The sequence below is a fragment of the Camarhynchus parvulus genome, chromosome 19, assembly GCF_901933205.1.
Source record: "Camarhynchus parvulus chromosome 19, STF_HiC, whole genome shotgun sequence".
Classification (NCBI taxonomy): domain Eukaryota; kingdom Metazoa; phylum Chordata; class Aves; order Passeriformes; family Thraupidae; genus Camarhynchus; species Camarhynchus parvulus.
In genome coordinates this window covers 8,455,223-8,476,387 of record NC_044589.1, presented here as the reverse complement: position 1 = coordinate 8,476,387, position 21,165 = coordinate 8,455,223, and the positions used below count along the sequence as shown (strand labels likewise).

General features: G+C 45.8%; 3 protein-coding genes across 3 annotated transcripts; 1 reads left to right on the top strand and 2 right to left on the bottom strand.

The window, feature by feature from the left end:
* Positions 1-962: 962 nt before the first annotated feature.
* Positions 963-5,693, bottom strand: SMG8 (SMG8 nonsense mediated mRNA decay factor). Its single transcript, XM_030962917.1, has 4 exons — positions 4,011-5,693; positions 3,178-3,323; positions 1,916-2,791; positions 963-1,375 (listed from the first exon to the last, which is right to left on the bottom strand). Exons 1-4 carry the CDS (start codon positions 5,659-5,661, stop codon positions 1,178-1,180), a joined length of 2,871 nt encoding a protein of 956 aa, XP_030818777.1. The 5' UTR covers positions 5,662-5,693; the 3' UTR covers positions 963-1,177.
* A 484-nt stretch (positions 5,694-6,177) lies between these two features.
* On the bottom strand, positions 6,178-10,454 carry PRR11 (proline rich 11). The gene is made up of 10 exons (XM_030962728.1): positions 10,396-10,454; positions 9,581-9,692; positions 9,070-9,217; positions 8,753-8,875; positions 8,250-8,489; positions 8,022-8,120; positions 7,446-7,555; positions 7,274-7,333; positions 7,091-7,187; positions 6,178-6,756 (listed from the first exon to the last, which is right to left on the bottom strand). The coding sequence occupies exons 2-10, from the start codon at positions 9,688-9,690 to the stop codon at positions 6,691-6,693; spliced, it is 1,053 nt and encodes a 350-aa protein (XP_030818588.1). The 5' UTR covers positions 9,691-9,692; positions 10,396-10,454; the 3' UTR covers positions 6,178-6,690.
* A 431-nt stretch (positions 10,455-10,885) lies between these two features.
* SKA2 (spindle and kinetochore associated complex subunit 2) lies at positions 10,886-20,281 on the top strand. Its single transcript, XM_030962948.1, has 7 exons — positions 10,886-11,103; positions 15,350-15,439; positions 16,132-16,308; positions 17,490-17,576; positions 18,610-18,649; positions 19,271-19,403; positions 19,821-20,281. The coding sequence occupies exons 1-7, from the start codon at positions 11,071-11,073 to the stop codon at positions 19,945-19,947; spliced, it is 687 nt and encodes a 228-aa protein (XP_030818808.1). The 5' UTR covers positions 10,886-11,070; the 3' UTR covers positions 19,948-20,281.
* The last annotated feature ends 884 nt before the right edge of the window (positions 20,282-21,165 follow it).

Here is a 21,165-nt window from a genome sequence, read left to right as displayed (position 1 = left end):
GGAAGGACGCGTTTCCCACACCCAGTCCCTCAGAAACGCCGTATTCCCAAGGAAGGGATGTGTTTTCCCCCACCCAGCCCCTCAGACCCGTCATGTTCCAAATGGGAGGGATGCTCTTTCCCAACACACCTCCCCAGAGATCATAAAATTGTAAAACGGTTGGGTTGGATCTTTAGAGATCACCTAGTCCAGCCCCTTATATCGCATTCCAAACAGGAGGGATGCATTTCCACACCCAACCCCTCAGAGATAACACATTCCAAATGCAGGGATGTATTTTCTTCACCTGTTCCCTCACTGATGTCATACTCCAAATAGGAGGGACACGTTTCCCACATCCAGCCCCTGAGAGATCACAGAACCATGGAATGCTTGGAAAGGATCTTTAAAGACCATCTAAGCCAAGCCCTACTGCTGTATTCCATATGAAGAGATGTCTTTTCCTCAGCCAGCCCCTCACAGATGTCGTATTCTGAGCAGAAACCAGGTCTCAGCTCTGGTCATGCAGTGTAATTACTGTACCATAGCAAACTGGCAAATTAAATTTTGTGTGCATGCTAATTAGAAACAAATATTCTAGAAATTAAATTAGGTCTTGGCATACAGCCTTACATCTTACCTCAGTTAAAAGTCGATTTACTGTGGCTGATTTTTTGGCACTTAAGAGTCACTTGATACAGGTGAGCACAGCTTCTGGCTTTGCTGTTAATATGCATTGAACTGCAATATCTTTTTTTTTTTAAAGACAAAATGATTTCTCCTATCATCACATTAAAAGCATCATTTACATACAAACAGCTTGTTCAGAAAAATATTTTGCTCGTCATTGCCTCAATATGACAAAGTAAACTCTTGATTTCAGGCAGTGCCAATTTTTTAATATTCCTAAACACGAATATAAAAGACAGGATGGGGAAAAGCACAGTCATCAAAACATCTAGTAATACAGGATCAGCACTTTATGAAAACCAGCTTTTATTTTTTACATATGAAAACTTAATAAATGGAAAATTTACATGTCTCAGATCCCTTTTCCTGCTTTGATATCAACTTTATTTCCAATCTGACCGCATTCCAGTGAAATACAGTGGGGGCTTCACACAATTGCAGTGACAACTGGATGAGCTGGATTGAAGACAGCCTTCTTAAACTCAAACAGAGATACCCAAAACCATTCTCATTGTGTGATTGCTTTCAGTATTCCTCGGAGAACTTTGTAGCTCATTAACTGTTGGCTCTCTTTGGGAGGGAAGCAGGGCCCCCGTTCTGTCACGTAGGCGTAGGGAAACCTCAGCACCCAGAGTCCATCAGAGGGAAGGGTGATTTCCTGCTTCTCGGGGTAAAATATAGGGCAGGGTGGTGGTCCTGGTTGAACCTAAAGGCAAAAGAAAACGTGAGTAGGTAATCAAATATCATTACTACCTTAAAAAGTAATAAAATGCAAATGGAGTTTTTTTTCAAATGTGTATAGAAAGAAAAATGGAAGAAGCGTCGAAGAATTCTCCAACTAGGAAAACAAACATTTTTTCACTTCTTAAATCCAAATTGTAACTAATAATAATAATTGAGCAATGAGTCACCGCTTTTCTCCATGACATTTAAAATGACAAAGTCATTCTAAAAGAGTTACTGTCAGCTTTTTTTTCTTCTTTTATGCAAGCCATAATTACAGCAGGGAATGCCAATAACTCATCCTTGGTAAAATATTTTTGTAAACTTACTTTATACAAACTATAAATTTGAAGTTTAAGAAATCCCAAGTGCTTATGTGACAGATACTTTTGGAAACAACTGTCTAGGCTGAAGCTGGTTTGAGTTGGAGTTTCTTGACACCCTTTTGCTGTCTCCCTTGTTAATTAATGTTTCCCAACCAGCCCTGCCTCTGCTGCTCCCAAATTCCTGCTGCACTCCCTACCTGAGGCGTCAGGGTGATCTGCAGAGGAGCATCAGGAACCACCACGAAGAGCCTCATGAACTGGGCGTAGTGGGGCTTGAGCCCCCGTCCCTGCGTCGAGGACAGGATGTACAGGGGCATGTCGGAGTTGAGGGCTTTCAGGGCGGACTCCTTCGGCCCCCCTCCCATCACCTTCATCACCTTGTCAGGTCCCGAGCACATGAACCTCCTCCCACGCGCGTCTTCATACTCAAAGCCCACGAAAGCCCGAGCGATGTCGTCCCTGCGGCGGCCTCTTCCCATCACCACGGCGCTCCTTTTCCCAGGAACAGCCTTGTTGGGAGCAGGCCAGGAATTGGTGTCTAAATCTCCTTCATCTTCAGTTCTCGTCCTGATGACAATGTCCCAAGGCATTAAATAGTTTGTTCCCGGGATAAAACCCTGTTGATCTAAGCCTGTGTGGAAGTTGTAAGCCTTAGCAGGCCCCAGCTTGACCAGTGACCAGCTGGAGAATTTGGGCAGAAGGCCTTTGGGGCAGTTGGAATGGAGCATCCCGGGGAGGTACTCGACAGTGGACGCCTGGCGATCCACCAGGCTCGGCCTCTTCTCGCCCTTGGAGTCCCCGCTCTGCCCGTGGCTCTCTGCATTGTCCCCTGCACCCTGGGCATCGGGTGGGTAGGTGCCCAGGCTGCCCGTGGACTGGCCCAGGCTCAGGGCTAAGCTCAGGCCTGTGCTCTCTCCCTGAGTCTGAGGCTCTTTCTCTTTGAGTTTCTCGATCTCGCCTTCCGGAGGGGCGGGCGATGCCTCGTCCCGAGCAGGTGCTGGGTCAGGTGTGCTTGGCTGAAATATGGGGAAGTTGATGTGCTCCAGTTTGCCACAGCACTTCTCTTCCAGCAGCTGTGAGAAAGAAAAGGTGGTTTAGTATCCACCCTGAGATGAGGGAGCTCAGAGCCACAACAGTCAGCAGCTGTAATTGAGATTCAAGAGGTTTGCACCACGTGAGAACCAAAGCAGCGATGGGAACACGGCCCACAGTCCTGATTATTTAAAATTCACATGCACATCACACATTCAAAGTGTAAGCAGGTGCATTAACTGGTGCTCCTGTGTGTGTGGTAAAGACTGGAACTGCCCATCCTGGTCAGCCCATTTCTGCTCCCAGAAATGTCTCCCCTAAGCAAAAAGTTCGTAAGGTTAAGAGGAAACTTCTGGCCACTTCAGAATACAGACTCTGCAGATAGAACAAAAGCACTGCTTGAAGCACCAAGAGACATAACAGTTACCTGGTAAAAGTCATAATTGGCTGCTTTGATATCAAAGGGGTCCTCCCGAGGAGCTTGTTTCCTTCCACAGTTACAGGCACCAGTGGAACGAGCCCGGCTGTTGTGGTACAGAATTGGAGGATTTCTGTCTGCTTCTGGCTTTTCCCCTAAAAGCAAAATCAATCAAACCTTGGGCAAATTGCTCACCATTCAAAACTTTCTTTATTCCCTTCATCCATTGCTCCCTCCCTGCTATACACAAATACAAAATGTTTGTCAAGCAACTCCTCCCTTTCCCATTTTTAATAATACAAAGTCCCAGTGGAGGTTCTACCATCAAACCTTATTTGTTTTTACAATCTCTTCCTGAAGGCTCAAAGTTCTTCTGCCTGCAATAAACGTGCAGAAGTCAGTTTTGACTCCCTGATCAACCAGGTTATTTAAAACAAAGGGGGATGCTTATGCTTTTTGGAGAATTTTGTTCTTACACTCCTCTCATTAGAAGGACTCCAGTGTAATTGCTTTTAGCTAGTAAGACAGAATCAGAGTTACTACTAAAATCAGAAAATCAGAGTAAGAGTTGCTACTAACAGTGGACTGGCTCCTAAACTCAACATACAGGAAACCTGCACAGCAGCTCTGCTATGATCCCACTGTAGAGATGATCACAGAATCATTTGGGGTGGAAAAGACCTCTGAGATCATCGTGTCCAACCTTTGCCTGCTCACCACCTTGTCAAGCTTTAAAGCTGCAAACTTTCACCTCCCACAACATTTCAGAGCCGGTGCTTTCAAGCCTAAGACATTTTAACACAGATAAACCATGAAACCCAAGCACAAGTGAGCACCTTTACCTGCTTTGGGGAGCAGATGGAACTTGTGCACGCAGTGCTGGTCCGTCAAGCTCCGCTCCTCGCAGAGCTGGTGCCCGTTGCTCCAGAACTTGTAGCAGTCCTCGTTGAGCTGCATGGCGTATTTGTGGAAGGCTGGGCCCCGGGCGTGCTGGCTGTACACACGCAGGGCCTGGGCCAGCTGGTTCTTGTGCACTGTCATGGTGTAATTGTGGGGCAGGTTGGACTGGTAGGCGCTGTGGGCCATGGGCAGAGCCTTCTGGCAACGGTTTTCGGAGAACTTGGTGTCTATGTCTAAGTAGCCCTCCAAAACTTTGATGCTGCTCATGATTTTTGAGCTCAGCTCGCCACAGGTTGGGTCATCGTCTTTGCCTTCGATGGTCACTTCATAGAGTTTTAGAGCAGCTGCCACCCACTTCTGGTAGGTTGGGAGCTCAAAATGAGAGGGCTGAGGGTTCCTCCCCACGCTGTCTTCAAAGCCCTTCTTGCTGAGCACCAGCTCCACGTGCTGCCACAAGAACTCCTTGAGGGTGCAGTCCACGAGCTGCCCAGAGGAGCTGGAGCTGGAGCTGCTACTCTCTGCGTGGAAGGAGAGCTGCTGCCGGCCGTGCCTCATCATCTGATACCTCCTGGGTCCCGACAGGGTGGGAGCCAGCAGCGAGTCCGTCTCTCTCATGGTGCAGTTGCTCCTGAGCTGGTCGAGAAGCATGGCCACGGGATCATCTCCGTCCTGGGGCCCACCAGCCACGATGTACACAAAAGCCTGGTTGGCGGGCACGGTGAACAAGCAGTTGATGCTCTGGTTGGTCAGCACCCGGCTCTTGCGGAAGATGCGGTAGATCTGATCCTCCAGAGCGTGCTGCAGCCTCCTCTTGGGGGAATGCTTCTTGGGGGGTGGCTTTTCCAGGTGACCACAGGGGTCCTGACCCCTGCTTGGCAGCGGATCCACCTTCAGAGCCCCGTTGAGCTGGAAGAGGAAGAGAAGGCGTGGAGGGCATGGCCTGCAGTTGAGCTTCCACTCCTTGCCGACTGGACAGTCCTTGATGGCAGCCTTCAGGGAGGGCAGCACCTTCTGCCGCAGCCCGTCCAGCGCCCTGAACACGCGGTCGTAGGTGATGTCGAAGGAGCAGGTGGGATGCACCAGCAGCAGGATGTGGCACACGGAGAAGAGGTAGAGGAGGCTCAGGCAGTGCAGCTTCTCCTGGTGCTTCCAGAACTCGTGCGCCTCGGCGTGGGGCAGCGGGGCCGGGCCTCCGGAGGGGTGGCCGGGCCCGGCCTCTCTGTTCTCGGCCGCCGCCAGGTCCCCGCAGGCGCGCAGCAGCTGCGGCGTGTCGCAGATGGAGGTGAGCACCAGGTACAGCACGCGGCTCTCCTGGCTGTAGTACGCCTGCAGCTGGTTGTAGTCCTTGGTGGCCGGGTCCCCCTCCTGCCCCGCGGCGCCATCCGCCAGCTCGGGATCCTCCTCCGGGAACAGCGGGAACACCTGCCGGTCGCACACGGTGCTCACCAGGGCCTCCTTCTCGGAGCAGAGCTGCAGCGCGGTTTTGCCGAAGATGCCCACCACGCACACCTCCTCCTCGCCGCCCGCCGCGCCGCCCGCCTCGGCCGCCAGCAGCAGCTCCCGCAGGCTCATGGGCCCCACGGCCGTGCCCATGGCCCCGTGCGGCCCGGCCCCGGGCAGCGGCATCGCCCGGCCCCGCTCCCGGCCCCGCTCCCGGCCGGAAGCGGCGGAGCCCCGGCCCCGGCCCCGCGCATGAGCGGCCCCGCCCCGGAGGGCGCGGACACGGGCACGGGGGGCGGGCGCTGCGGGGCAGGACCGCGCCGGGGCTGACAGCGCAGCGAGTACCGCGCCCGGAGTGACAGCGCGGCGAGCACCGTGCCGGGAGTGACGCCACAGCGAGCACCGCGGGTCCTCATCGCTCCCGAGGGTGGGCTTCGCACGGCCGGGAGTGACAGCACGGCGAGCACCGTCGGTCCCCATCGCCCCCCAAGGTCGGCTCCGCACGGCCGGGAGCACCGTGCCGGGATGCCGGGCAGGGCTGTACCACCGGGACTCTCGCTCTGCCCTGGTCCTGGGTTGTGTCGTGAGCTGAGCCGCGGTACGGGCACAACCTCTGCCCAGCCCATGACTTGGACGAAGTTTTGAGTTCCTCGCCTTTAAGCAGTGCAGCGTTTTAATCGTGATCAGCCAGCAGTGATACACAGTGCAAGGGCCTCTTACATTTGTAGGCACAGACTTGAAATGTTTGTTGAAGCTTGCAGCTTTCCACTTTAATAACGTTAGTGCATTAAACGGTTGTTTTTCTTTGAAACTGTACAAATACCGTCAAGATACTTTTTGTTCAAAAAAAGATATAAAAATACTGAATTTCAGCAAATACATATTTGTATGACAAGCAGCACCAGTGCTAGGAATATAATAGTCCCTGCTTCAGCAGCACCCAGGTGTCAAAAGACTTAGGCAACTTCCTATTTTTTTTCCATTATGAATAAAGATGCAACCAAATTGAGAGACATTAGAGAGAGATAAATAGCACAATCTGCTTTACAGGGTTTCATAATGCCCTGTTTCCCTGTGCACTACATTTACTTACAAATACATGTGCCTGAGTGTAATAAAAATGGGATTCAAGTGTCTTCATGACCACAAATGGAAAATTGCTTCATAAACCTACTTTCCTTTCTACTTCTCATCAAAGCTGTTTGCAGCGCTCAGCCGTGCAGGAGAGGGACTCTTTGGGTGAGCCATCTGTCAAAAGAAGGGAAGGGTCAGGACTTGGATATCTGAGCTCATTATCACTGAGATAAAACAGTGCAATTCTTAGCTAAAACAAACACAATAAATCATTAAAATAAAAGATGCTATTAACCCTCACGTTTTGTTCTTCTGCAAAGTGGAACTATGGCTTTGAAAGCTGCATTGAGGCACCCCATTGGCCATTAAAAAAGCAATTTTTCCTCTTGGGATTGTCAAATAACCTGCCAGAATGGCATGTCCATTCTGCAGAGCCCTTAAATCAGTAGGGAATTCTGTGATTTTAAAGGCACTTTATGAGTCCAAGAAGAGGGACAGAGTGACTCGCCTGAAACTTGCGCCGTAGTGCCCGTGTCATGATTGGGGTGAGCCCAGAGCCACATTCAGTGTTTTCTTTGCTATTTAGAGGAGTGCCACCAGGACTTCTGAAAGGACAATTATGATTAGTTTGACTGGTTCTCTATTTTTTCTAGATTAAAAAACCAATTAAAGATAATAGAAAGGAACAGACCTTTGTATATCAACTTTCTTCAGATGCTTCCGAAGATCAATCTGATTTTTAGGGGAGGTACTAAGAGAAAAAAAGAAATTGGTACAATGAAATGTTTCCCACTCAGTAAAAAACATTAATCACTTTTAAAGCAGAAGAATCTAATATCTAATCAAGAAAGAAAGCATCTTACATTAAAGATTTTGTAGCATGAGGGGATGGCTTGGATTTAGGTCTCAGACTAACACTCTGTAGATCTGTGACTGTAATTAACGCCCTGCGTGGCTTCACTGGTGATTGTTCCTACAGCAAGGAAAGAAAAGTTACCTCAAATAAAACTTCAGAAGGTCTCACTAGCCTGGAATCCATTTCATATTTATATTCTGAAAGATTTTTGTGGTTTATGGCTTTTATACTTTTTTTGAATAAAAATAGATTTAGGAAAAAAACAACAACAAAAAAAACCTAAGCAAGGGGTTTTTTTCTGCAAACAAAGTTTCAGCTGGGCAAAAGGAGTCCAAAAATTTACTGATAACACACAAAGCTACATGAAAGCTCTATGGCCTTAATGTAAAATTAGAGCTGTCCTGAGGTGAGATTGGAGTCTGTCACTTTATTTCTTCCCTTCCAAAGCCCAGGTGCAGAATTAGAATGGTCACTTGAAACTGACCATTGGGTGTTTGGATGCGAATCAATTTATCAAAAAAAAAAAGGCAGAAAATACAGCACTTCCAGGGTGGATTTCCCCTTGATTCACCCTCCAGTTTACCTTGTCCATTCTCGGGTTGCTGTTTGTCTTCTTCAGTTTAACATTCAGGAGGTCTTTGAGGGTGATGTGCATGGGCCCATCCTTTTTCACCGGTGCTGCCTGAAAGCAAAGGGGAAATCAGGAAGGGAAAGTGACTGAGCACTCACAGAGAGTGATGTGCTGAGGAATCCAGGTCCAAAAGGAACTCAGGCATGAAATAAAAAACAGAGGAACCTTCTGATTCCCTACCAGTTTAGAGGCTGTGCCCCGTTGGAGGAGGAGAGGAGCTGGAGGCAGTTTTGGTGGAGGCAGTGGCGGTGGTGGTGGAGGAGGAGGAGGAGGAAGAGGAGGAGGAGGAGGAGGGATGGACACAGGCACGGATGCTGAGGGTGGAGGATCCATCTGTGTCCCCACAGGAGCACCCAGGACTGGCTTGTGACACCTTTGGCAAAGGGAACTTTCTGAAGGCAGAGCTGCCACGCTGTTCATCTGAAAGTGACAGAAATAAATAAATAAAGAGAACATTAAATCCACCAGAAAAAGTAGGTGGGATTTTAGAGAACAAAGGTGCTGGCTAAGGCTGAGCTGTAAAGATATAAACCCTCCTTCAGTGAGGGAGCAGCAGTTCTGCAGCTCTGAGTGCACAGAATGCCCCTGAGGAGCTGCTCAGAGCTCAGAGGATCTGCACTGAGCACAATTCCTCATCCTCACACACACAAACGTTACCCTGCCCCAGCTGGACTGAGACTGACCTGGAGGGCTCCTTGTAGCTTGGAAAATTCACTTTCCAACTTCTCCAGCTTCTCCCTGAATGTATTTAGTTCCCTTAAGTAGACTTGTGATGGAAATATGGTGTCTTTAACCACCTGAAAGCTCTAAGCATAAAAAGAAAGGAGATTATGTGTATTTGTGTGTTGATTTTCTTCAGATGTTTCTGCAGATCAATCTGATTTTTACGAGGGGTACTAACAGAACAAAAGAAATTGGTAAAGTAAAATATTTCCCACTCAGTAAACAGCATTAATTCCTGTTTAAAACAGAAAAATCTAATATCAAAGAAAGGATCTACCTGTGCAACCCTGCTCTGGCACCACCAGTACAGAAATGAGGCTGCTGTTGTCAAGGGTCTGACCACACTTTTTACACTGGGCAAGGCTGAAGGCCAGTGGGAGCACTTTGGGACTGGTGATGAGTTCAGAGGGACATGAGCTGGTGACCTGCAACACAACAAGGCCAGAATTTTATTTATCAATTCATCCTTTAATAAAGTTAACTGTGACCAATCACGTGGAAATTACGAGCAGGTAACACAGCAAATGTGATCACAGAAAGGCCAAGATGCATTTCAATAAAGGATGGGGGAAAACCCTATTGGAAATAGTTTTTTATTCAAACTGCTTTTCCTGGTTATTAATCATAGAAACATTAAGGTTGGAAAAGATCTCCGAGGTCAGACCAAAAGATACCATGGAGTGCAATGGACTTGGCACAAATCTTTGCCTCTTTTCCATGAGCCATTGGGAGCAAACAGCAAACCCAGGGATGGGGTGAGAAGGCAAAATTCAAGCAGAGCCTCTTACCGTGGAGAGGGACAAACTGAGCCCTGGGGAGTTGCAGCATTTCTCTTCTTTTCCACTCGAAATTTCGCTCGGGATCTTCGTTTTCGTTTGCATTTCTTATACCTTGCCATTACTGGGGAAAAAGACACATTTCAAACGGATGTAGAGAGATAAATCAAATTAGACATTGGGCCAGAGCTGCCACCAAAGGGAACAGCACAAGCAGCACCTCAGAACTCCAGGCAGAGTTTACTCCCAGCTGCCTTGGTGGAATTATCATGGACCAGTGATAGAGAACACATCCTTAATTTCATATGACCCATGGGGATGTGTTTGCACACAGAAAGCCCCGGGCTCATTCCACCCCTTTTCTATTTGTATCAGAGATAGCCTTAATAAATAGTTATTATAAGTATAATTAAGATATGAATTAGTTAAATAAGTACACATGAAAAACATTATAAATAATACTATGAATAAGTGTAAGTAAACAAGAAAGTAATTAGAAATATTATCAACTAAATAGAAACGTTGTAACTATTAATATGTAAGCACAATAAAAATAAACGGATATTCAGTTTTTCATTAACCTGACGTGCCAAGTACTGAATTTGGGGAAAACGACGCTTGGGGAGAACGGTGACAATAGACACGGAGAAGCCACGGAAGGATGCCAGGGGCGGCCCGGGCCGGTCCCTGACCGGTGATCGGTGACTCCCCAGCCCCGCTCCCCCGGGACCCCGCACCGAGAGCAGTTATTTCTCTCTCTCTCTCACATACACACACACACACGCACACACGCACACACGCACACGCACACGTACACCTGCACACACCTGTGGGGGTGTCCCGGGGCCGCCCCGCTCCCCGGGCCGCGCTCCGCGCCCGCCGCCGATTCAAACCGCTCCCCGCGCCGCGCCCAGCCAATGGCAGCGCCGCTCTCTGCCGGCCCCCCCACGCGCCGCATGTAAGCCGCGCGCTGATTGGCCGCCGTGACGAGGCGCGCCCGCGCTCCACGGGAGAGGGGCCGGCACGGCCCCGCCCCGGCCCGGCCGCGCTGAGGCGAGCGGCGCCGCCATTGGACGAGCGAGCTCGGTGCCGCCAATCGGCTGCGGGCAGCGCTCGGCTGGGGAAGGCCGGCGGGGTGAACCCGGCGAGGAGCGGCCCCGCCGGGGCTACCGGCGCGACCAGGAGAGAACCGGAGAGGGGGAGCGGCGGCGCCGCCCCCTCAGGGCCGCAGGGGACCGGCCCGCGCCGCTTCCCGCCAGCGCCGCGCGCCCCGCCCCGGCCAATCACGGCCGGAGCCCACTCCGGGCCAATGGGCTCGGCCGTACCTCGGAGCGGGTTTACATTCTCCGCGGGCCAATGGCGAGCGCGCCCCGCGAGGCGCCAGCCAATGGGAGGCGCGCGGCGAGTGACAGCTGGCCAATGGGCGCCGCCGACTCTCCCGTGCCGCGGCGCGGGGGGTGGGGATCTCCCCGCCGCCGCCTGAGGAATGTCAACTATTCAACATGGAGACGGCGGTTACCAGGCTCGAGACCCTGGTGAGGGCGGGCGGCGGCCGCGCTGAGAGGCGGCCGCGCCGCGGACCGGCGGCGGCGACGCCTCGGAGGGCGCGGGGCCGCCGCGGAAGGGAGGGAGGAAGGGAGGGAGAAGCGGGCGCGCGGGCGCGGCGCGACGGAAGAGCGGCCCCTCAGCCGCGCCCGCGTTCCCCATCCGGGCCCCTGAGCGCGGCCCGCGGCGCCTCGACGGGGCGCCCGCCGGCCGCGTCCGGGTCAGGCGGGTTCGGCCGGGCCGGTCCATTCCGCCCCCCCCCCCCTCGAGGGGCGGGGCTTGCGCCGCTCCATTCACCCCTCAGCGCGGGGCAGGGCGCGGCCATTTCCCGCGCACCTGGGAGGGGGGCGGGGGGGTAGGCGCGCTCATTGCCCGCCTCGCGGGGGGACGCGGCCGGGCCGGGCCGCTCCATGTCCCCGCGGCGGGAGGGGGGGCGCGGGGCAGAGCTCCCGGACTAGTCCATTTTTTCTCAGAGGGGGGTGAGGGTGGAGCGCTCACCTGGGCTGGACCATTGTGGCTGCGGGGGGGGCGGGCTGGGCTGCTCCATTGGGCGGGCGCGCGGGGGGAGCGGGGCGATGGCCCCTCAGCCCTCAGGGGCCGAGCCCCAAAATCGCGGAGTTTTTCCCGCTTTTCTCTCCGTTCCCTGCTCTGAGGCAGCCCCTGAAGCACTACGGGGCTGCCCCTCAGGGAACGATGGCCTCTCTGCCAACCCCACTCTTGGAAAAGTGGAAAAAATGAGGTTTTTTCCTCTTTTTTCTCCTTTTCCAACAGACAGCTTCATTTTTTACCTCACACGTGAGGGCTCTGGGAAGCGGTGTCCAACCAGCCGAGTTCCTCGTGCCGTCCCTCAAACCTTCATCGTTTTGCTACAGAGTCTTTTTTCCATTTTTGCCCACAGTCTAAGCTTGATCTTCCCATATCTAGTATTCTGTATTTTTTTCTGAAGCCTGGTTTAATTTAGAAATATGTTTAAAGATACTTGGGTTAGATGTTTAATTATTGAATTTATTTATTGTCATGGTTTATCGAAAGTCGTGCTTTGAAGTAATTCTCATTTTAGGACGTGTGAACAGAGAGGTATTTTTGCCCTCTTTAAGCTAACAGGGGCTTTTATTCTGGAATTTAGAATAATCTCACATCTCACAGCTTTGTGTCTCCTCCTTTCCCTTCTGCTTTGTTGTTTCCCCGTCCTGGATTTCCTGTGAAGTCAGCTCTCTCCACACAAGTGTGATAAAATAACACTTCTTATTTCCCTGGAGCTTTTGACATGAATTTCATGGAAAGCTTCCTTTTGGAAGCAGGGATAAAATAATTATTGGGAGCTTGAAGAGAACAATGGGTATGAAAATAATAAAACCAATCAGGTAATCAATGGTTATTTGTCACAGGAGCACCATAAGGGTGCTAGATTAATTATGGAAAAGATCACAGAGCTGGCAATGCTTCATTCAGAGCAGTTCAGTTCATTTTTGTCGCTGTTTTTTGGGATCCTGCACCTCCTCTGGCCCTGAGTGGTGTCTGTCCAGTGCCCTTTTTATGTTGTACTACTGGTGATGATGCACAAAAAGCAGTGCAATGTTAAAAGGGCATTGGCCAGCAATACAATCTGCATTATTCTCTATTCTTTTTAATCATATACAAGCCCAAAATCTGTCTGAGACCACAAAACAGCTGTAAAATGAGACTGCCACTGGTTTATTTTTTTTTTTTTTTTTTAAGGAGGAACACTGGCCATTTAATGACAAATGCCATTATCTCTGTCCTAGACATGGCCCAGGTGACTCAGCTCTGTGTACATCCCCAAAAACCCCCTCTCTCCATTCCATTCTCAGGTTTCTTGGTGTTTTTTAAAATCTCAGCAGCTCCCAAGCCTGAGAGTTCTCCAGCTCTCAATATGTGTTAAAAATCCCCATCATCACTGAGATTTCTGGAACACCCTCCCTGTGGTGGTGTTCTCCCTCCCCATTGGTGAAGAACATCCCCAGAGCTGGGCAAGGAGTGTTTAATGGAGTTTTAAAGTGCATTTTACTGTGATTCAGCGCTGGAAATGATAAAGAATAAACTCTGCTGTCTGGAAGATATTCCCTGTAATGCAGTTTAACAACATCTGTCTGATGGCAGGTTGGAATCTTAGCTTGCTGGGAGGCAAATCCAAGCCATAAATACACTTGGAAACGGAATTTCCAGTTTAGAAAGGCACCAAACAGTTGGAAATTGAATTTCTGGCAGATCTGTTGTTGGGTGGTTGGGTTTTTCCCCCCTCTCATGATCAGCGGAATGGCAGATTCTGAATAATAAAAATAATAATAATGTGAGTTTTTGTGTGTGCGTGCCTGTTAGGACTTGGTGAGCTTTAACCTTATCCAGCTTTTCACCATCCACTGAAACCTCTGGCTGAGTTCATGTGGGGTTTTTTTCCCTTTTTTTGGTGAGTGTGTGAATGATTGTTGCCCAGAATTGTTGCTGCTAACGAGTGCTCTGACTTTATTGCACTACTGTGCTATACAGAGAGCAGTGCAATAGTATTGTCAAAGCATCTGGGAGCAGAGCCCTCTGCACTGGCCTCACTCACTTTCTAACATTTCCTTCCAAACCTGTGAGTAAATTACACATTCACACATCAAACCCTGCATTTTCTGTGTGGTTTATTGTGAATTAATCATCCTACAAATGCTTCTGAGCTAGAATGTTAAGGGAGGATTTTTGCAGGTGAAATGCAGTAAGAAATAAATATTTACAAAACTAAAACAGTCATTATGAACTGTGTTAATAAGCTTAAAATTGTGGCCACATTTAGCTTCACATCCAGTTTTTAAAGTCCTGAATCTCAGTGTGTGAGTTAGCTCCTTACGGAAATGTCAAATTATCAGTATTGAGTATTTAATGGGTCATTTTGAAAGCAGTTTTTGTTGTCTGCTTTCCCAAAAACTGATCAAATGGATTTGTTTTTTTGCTTTTCTCCAGAAAAGCAAAAAATGGGGAAAAAAAAGGCAAAAGAGAAAAGCAAAAAAACGTTCTTTTTGGGGTGCCTGCTGTGGAAAGGAAAACCTACAAATATTTCTTAGTGGAGAAGAACAGAAACCATTGAGGAGTCAGGGAAGAAATCCCTTGTGAGTTCTTTAAAAATGTACAGTGTGCTGAAAAAGTATTTTAATTTTGGGTTTTGTCCTGGCTGCTTTCTGGGGCAGGTGTGGGAAGGAGCTTTGCTGGGCAGATGGTGAGTTATGGCAGTACTGGGGGAAAGCTTTCCCCTTGATTTATAGATGCTCCAGCTCTTCACTGGATTTATTTTCCTTTTCATAAGCTATTATTTGAAAATGTGCTGGAGGTGTGTGGAACATCATCCATCACCCCCTCAGAAAGAGGCTTTTATTGGAGAAAATAAAATATCAAATCCTGTTCCTTCAGGCTGAATTTCCAGACTCCCAAAGGCATTAATGGCCATTCCTTAAGGCTGATGTTCAAAACATAAATTTTGGAATCCCAGCCTGACCACAGGCTGTGGCTATTTATTCCTTTATAACAAATACAGCCTTGCTTTGATCCTTTAAAAAAACAAATCCAAAATTAGAATGGTCACTTTGGGGTTAATCTCAAAATAAACAGTGAAAAGCAAGTTAAGGAAGTCACCACCATTTTTAACTTGCTTTCATCATTGTCTCTTCTGTGAGTGTGAAATCATTTTTATTATTGAATTATTGTGTCAAAGAGTTAATGAGTTGCTTGGGAGCTGGGGAAACTGCCTTTCTTGAAAGTGGAAGTCTTTAACAGATATTAAAATTGCAGACTAAAATTAATTAAGTAGTAATGCTATCAGCAGACTGTTTTACAAGGCAATTAGACAATTCTCTGGTGGCTTATTTATCCCAAGGAAAGAAAAGTGATGTCATCCATTTTATGAGCTGGTAGTCAGTCTGGTTTATTAGGGAATAATAAAGTGTATTGTGAACATTAAAACCATCTGAAAGAACACATCCCTAATATGATTATTAATAAAAGCTCTGATGATTCTCTTGGATCCTGAATTTACTCATCATCTCCTCTGTGTAAATAACTTGAGTGTTGTAGTTTTGCTAGCAGAACTCTTTATATTTGAAAAAATTAAATTGGAAAACTTTGATGGTCTCTGAGCTTTTCAAAGTGAGGCAGCTGCCTCCTGCTTTCCTGAAACGCAGCTTGGGGTTTGTCTGCAGTTTTTGGGTTTTAATAGACTGTGCCTGACCTTAAATATTTTAGTTCCAGAAAGCAGAATCTGATCTGGATTATATTCAGCGCAGAGTGGAGTTTGAAATAATGAAAAGTCTTCCTGATGATACAGCAGCAGAGGTAGTATTTCCAGATGAAATTCCATTTTATTGCATGAAGTTGGTCATAAATGGGTATTTTTTTTTCTTTAAACCTGAAATATATGTGGCTATTCTTTAATCTGCTTGTCAGGATTATTATTATTATTATTATTATTATTATTATTATTATTATTATTATTATTATTATCATTATCATCATCATCATCATCATTATTATTATTATTATTACTATTATTATGTGGCTGTTCTTCCATCTACTTGCCAGGTTGTTATGGTTTTTTTTTAAATTTATTTATTTATTTATTTATTTACTGCATCACATATCAAGATAAGTGGCCTTATATGAATTCAAACCAAACTCCTTTGGTTTCTTGGGATAGTGGAATTCTCCCTTGTTCTGCTCGGAGAAATCAGTGGTGTTAGCAGCTAAGTTCAGGTTACAGATTCCAGTCTGAGCTGAAACTCAGCCTTGCTCTGACAACCAAGATAAACTTGCCAACAAGCAGTGACTAAATTCAGATTTGGGGGAGAGATGAGAGGAAAACAATAAATGACACCACAGAAAGGATTTTGTAAATAAGCCCTTTTCTCCTGTACATTTTCACTGTAAAGGATTATTTCATGTTAAATGTCCAACATCTACACTTTTAAGCGATGTGTGGCCACATGAGTTGTACCATTTTATGGAATTTAAATCTTCTGCTCACACAGGAGGATCCAGCTGCTCTCCTGAAGGAGCTCCCAGTGCTGAAATCCAGGTACAAATCCCTGTGTGCCCAGATGGAAGAAATTTCCCTGGAGCAGAAGGAATCCATGGAGAGCATCCGTGCTGCCCTGGAGAAAACCATGGAGATCGTTCAGGCACTGCAGCAGCAAACCCAGCTGGAGGTGGGTTTTTTTTTAATTTAATGAAAATTAAAATTTTCATTTTAATCACTTCCTTTTCGCTGCTGGAAATGAACACCAACTTTGTAACCTTTGTGTGCCACTGGAAATTGTTGTTTGTGCAGACTTGTGGAAGATCAGGAGACAATTTTCCAGAAGGAACACTGGCAGGATTGGAGCTGTTTTTGTAAATCCCAGCAGTTAAAATCAGTGCTGTTCAGATTTGGAGCTGAGGAGTGTCCATAGAGTGACACAGTTTGGGTCATTTCATAGGAATTGGCACTTCTGTGCACTCCTCAGGGCCACACTGACAGCTTTTGACACACCTTAAGGAAAATAGAAAGTGAAATCAGTTTTAAAAGGCTGAAAAGCTTTTAAATGATAAATGTATTTTCAGTGTCTAAAGGGAGAAAGTTAAACCATTGTAACAAACACCTTGGGATTGCTGTTATTCCAAAGCTGTTTTTCCTAAGATAATGTTTAAATTGGTGAAAAACTCAGCAGCAAACAACATTTTCTTAAGTGACCTTCAGACACTGCTTCACTCTCTCACTGAAGAGGTGAAAACATTAATTTTGACCCTTTACAAATGAGGTGATTTAGACCAATGTTCCAATGACAGTGCCTGGAGATTTAGACAGATTTATTAATCTGTGAACAGTTCCTGGTAACTTTTAATAGACAAAATGGGCTGTATCATGATTTAAAAGACAGTGGTTATATGTCACAGAAAGGAAAACAGATCATATCTTACTGTGTTTTGAGGATATTCTGCCCAGAATAATTTTATACTTGGATTTTTCTCAAAGTGGAAGACCCTTCTCTTGAGTTATATGTAAAGCTTTAGGTAAAGATTTTCTTGCCCTTTTTATATTTCCTAAACCAAAGATGGCTCAAACTTCTGGAGAAATAAAAATCTTTAAATGAAATACCTTTTTTTTTTTATAATTGAAAAATTTCTCTTGCTTAATTAATTTATGGTATTGGTGCTAGAGGAAGATTATGGTTGATTTCTCAGCACCACTTTGTTTGTACATTTGCTTTCAGTGGAAGGAAATCAGGAGTGCACTGTGAGTTTTCCATGAGCAAAGGGCTGCACAAACATTGAGTCCCTCTGTAAATACCAGCACCTCAGGAACTGAAGGATCAGACTTCTCTGTGTTTGCTTTTTCTTGTTTTCCCAGAACTTACCTCTGTCAGCAGAAGAACAGACTGCAGCCCAGCAGTTAAACCTGAAAACTGGGAAAGAAATGGAATTTTCAGTGCAAGAGGTAATTGGGGCATGGAATGTCAGTATTCCAGAAACCTTTAATCCCAAGTGCAGCTCAGCTGAGTGCAGGAGGGGCTGATTTTGTGATTTCATACCTCTCAAATGAATGGAATTTTTCAGAAATGGGATTAAGTTCCTTAACAAACCTTTTCATTTTTATTCTGTACAGATTCAGCTTTTTTAATTGTTCCAATTAGATGGTCCACAAAGGAGAAATTAGCTTTGATGGAAGACTTTGTTCCTGTTATTTTGTATTTGGGATATGTCTGTGTTTCTTGGGAATGCACTTGGTTGCTCTTGTTGATCTTCTTGATAAAGAAACATTTGGGTGGGAGTGAGGGATGTCATTGATTCAAACCAATGTGGGGAGAAATTTAATTTCCTGTGAAATATTAAACAAATTTGGGGATATGAGTAACAATCCATTCTAGCTGTAATGCAGTAGAACTTAGATCTAAATGAATCTTTGTTAAAAAGTCAGATATTCTCCCATAGCTCGATACGTAATTATCCAATATAATTATCTGTAAATATCTGCTCTGGGTCTCATATGAAAAATACTAAAGAAGGTTAACAGAGGGTGTTTCTCTGATTGAACTTTCCTACTTCTCCTCACTTCCCACTGTCACAGAGACCTCACTTTGTGTCCCTTTATTGCCACAGTTGGTTTGCATGGAGCCTGCCCAGCTCCTGCAGCTTCCCTCACCCTTTGTTTGCAAATATCTGCTCCTCCCTTGAGAAGTGCTCTCCATTTATGTCCATCACTAATTCTAAATCATGTGCAGTGCTTCCACATCTGTGCTGGAGAGCCGGAGAGGCTCATCTGACTTGCACATTAATCTTTCTGGATCCATTTTAAACTTAATTTTTAATCTCAATTCCCTAAGATTTTGCTGTTGACCTCAGTGGCTGCAAGATCCTTGGTTATCCAATGGTAAAATGTAATTGATGTAAATTTCATGCAGAAATGAAAGTGTAAAAAGAGATTTCTAGGCAAAACACTAACAAATACTGACATTATTGTTTATTTTTAGCCATCCTCCCCACGATCTGCAGACCCTGGCTCAGCTGAAGGTAAGTGCTGAAAAAATAAACTTCCCACTGATTTAATTTCATAGAGGCTGTGATAGGCAGTAACTGCACTGCTTTCACTCAAGCACCACTATCTGCTGCTTTCCTGTGAAGAATTTAGACTTTTCTAGAAGGACCTGACCCCTGAGTTACATTCCAGGAATAGTTGCCATGTTTCTGGGATGTTTTTCCTTGCTTTCAACGGGATGGAAGTGGAAAACTTGTTGTGTTTAAGCTCTGGAAGAAATGGTGCACTAATCTTACCATAGAAATAGCTCTTTTTAAATTCATTTATCCCTGCTTATAGGAAAGAATTTTCACAGTTGGTTTTGGTTTGTAAAAAAAAAAAACCAAACCTAAAAAACAAAGCCAGCTGGTCATTGACAGACCAAATCTGTCAATCCTCATCAGATCTCAAATTAAATGATTTTTTACTGAGTCTCCAGATCCAGTGATTGTTTTTTCTCTCCTTTCTCTTGCTGGAAAATCTTCCTTTAGTCCCACCTAGGGGTATTATCAAACACTAATGCAAGCACTTTCTATGTTTGATGCAATTTCTGAAAAAAACCAAATATTTTCCATTTTTTTTTTTTTAACAAATATCTTCTGTTTCCAATTTTTTAGAAGCCCAGTTCACCCCACTGACTGAGGAAACATTTATGAGTGTGCCCAGGAGCATCAGAAGCACTGTCAAGTTAGCAGACTTGAATTGTTTTTACAAGGAGTTATTTAACCATTTCATTGTACAGAACAACAGGTAAGGCTTAAAGCCATTCATGAAAGGATTTTTATAAACTGCAAAGAATTTCAGCCTTTTTAAATGAAATAAAAGCAGCTAGTTAAGCATCTTGTAAATAAGAGACCAAACCATGTCCCCCAAACCCTGCCCTCCCCTCACCATCCCCTCCTGACCTTCTCTGGGCTGAGTGCTGGGGGTTTCTTACAGGCTGATGTTACAAAAAAAGGAAGTTTTAAACTCAGGAATTCTGTCTTTTTAACCCTGAGGTTTGCAAATGACTGCTGGGATTTGAAGTGGCATAGAAAAGTTGATGGTAGTCTGAATAAATTTGAGCATTCACAAAAATCACTGATTAACCAGTGTGTGCTTTTTTAGCCTTTTTGTGCCAGACCTGATGTTTGATCCCTGTTTTACTGAATTGTTTTTGTCTCACAGAGCAGCACTGAGTCTTTCACAGATGAAAAAGATGAATATGAAAGCCACTGACTCAAGAATTCGAATCCTGGAAGAACTGGGGATTGTAGAACTCGACAAACAAAGAAATGTTAAATTGGCTGTGTGAAAGAAAACTCATCTGCCACAGAAACATCCTGGGTTATTGAGGAACAAGAATTGCTCTGGAAGAAGAGTTCCACTGTAGGGAATTGTTAATGTTTCTGTATAAATATTCTGTTGATAATACTTGAAATTGGAGAGTTCAAGATCACTGGGGTTGGCACTTTACCTTGGCTGTTTAAAGGATTATGGTTGATGCATTTTTAAGGAGTGTTGTGAGTCATGTGGTGCTTCCACTTTCTTGCTGCATTCCTGAGGGGGTTTTAAAGGCAAATAATCCAAGCCTCTTCATTGTCCTTGCATTGCTGAATAAAGATTTATTATACTTTTGTTTGAGTGACTCCTGACCCTGATCCCTGCCCTGATTAATTTCCCTTTGATGTGAATTCCCTCGGGATTTTACAGTCCAGGCAGGGTCAGAAGGGATTTCTGGGCACTGCCCAATCCAAGCCCCTAAACTGCAGCTCAGGGCAGAATCCTGAAAATTCCCAAGGATGATTCCCAAGGATGCAGAATTTACAACCTCTGTTACACTGTTTGACCACTCTAACAGTGAAAAACATAACATTTTTTTCTTATGTCTAATATTTCTATATTATTTCTATATTATACATTCTATATATATTATATACTTGCTAATATTTATATTTATGTTGTTATATTTCAGCATAATTTGAGAGGGTAAGATACATGAATTTTTATTAAATTACTGTGGGGTTTTTTTGTGAAAAATTATGTCTGTCAAAGGAGAGAAATTTAAAATAGTGCTCTTAGGGAGGGAAAGGCTGATTTCTGAACCCACCCATGAACTGCTTTAGGGTTTGATGGGAAGAGAAACAGGCTGGGTGTTGAAGAGCAAAGAACAGGGATAAGTTGATTTTATGGTGTCTGCTGCCAAGTGTGCCCTTTTAGGAGTAACTAATCAGTTTCAAGCAATTATTCAGTTTCACAAACTGATTTAGTAGCTTTTAACCACATTAATGTTCTAAAAGAGGACTCAATCCTTGCACTACCAATAGCAGCGTTAAGTATTTAATTTCAAGCTGGCCATAGTGACTGAAGGCAGCTGTCAGCGGAGGGGGGAAACCCATCCCTGCTCCTGGAACCTCGCAGGTAAGGAAGAATAAAGAAAAATAATAACAAATACAGTGTAAATAAATAAAAGGAAAATAGAGGAAGATCTGACTGTGGGGCTGTCTCCCTGCCGGTTCCCCTCAGGTGCGGC

What these genes read in the sequence shown, in the direction of transcription:
- SKA2 (XM_030962948.1), top strand. Translation starts at nt 11,071, where the DNA reads ATGGAGACGGCGGTTACCAGGCTCGAGACCCTG. An exon ending in TTACCAGGCTCGAGACCCTG is followed by an intron (nt 11,104 to 15,349) that starts GTGAGGGCGGGC and finishes TAAATATTTTAG; the next exon opens with TTCCAGAAAGCAGAATCTGA. An exon ending in TGGAATTTTCAGTGCAAGAG is followed by an intron (nt 17,577 to 18,609) that starts GTAATTGGGGCA and finishes GTTTATTTTTAG; the next exon opens with CCATCCTCCCCACGATCTGC.
- PRR11 (XM_030962728.1), bottom strand. Translation starts at nt 9,690, where the DNA reads ATGGCAAGGTATAAGAAATGCAAACGAAAACGAAGATCCCGAGCGAAA. An exon ending in GGGGCACAGCCTCTAAACTG is followed by an intron (nt 8,121 to 8,249) that starts GTAGGGAATCAG and finishes CTTTGCTTTCAG; the next exon opens with GCAGCACCGGTGAAAAAGGA. An exon ending in CATGCTACAAAATCTTTAAT is followed by an intron (nt 7,334 to 7,445) that starts GTAAGATGCTTT and finishes TTTTTCTCTTAG; the next exon opens with TACCTCCCCTAAAAATCAGA.
- SMG8 (XM_030962917.1), bottom strand. Translation starts at nt 5,661, where the DNA reads ATGGGCACGGCCGTGGGGCCCATGAGCCTGCGGGAGCTGCTGCTGGCG. An exon ending in CCATCTGCTCCCCAAAGCAG is followed by an intron (nt 3,324 to 4,010) that starts GTAAAGGTGCTC and finishes TTTTGCTTTTAG; the next exon opens with GGGAAAAGCCAGAAGCAGAC. An exon ending in AGATCACCCTGACGCCTCAG is followed by an intron (nt 1,376 to 1,915) that starts GTAGGGAGTGCA and finishes TTTTGCCTTTAG; the next exon opens with GTTCAACCAGGACCACCACC.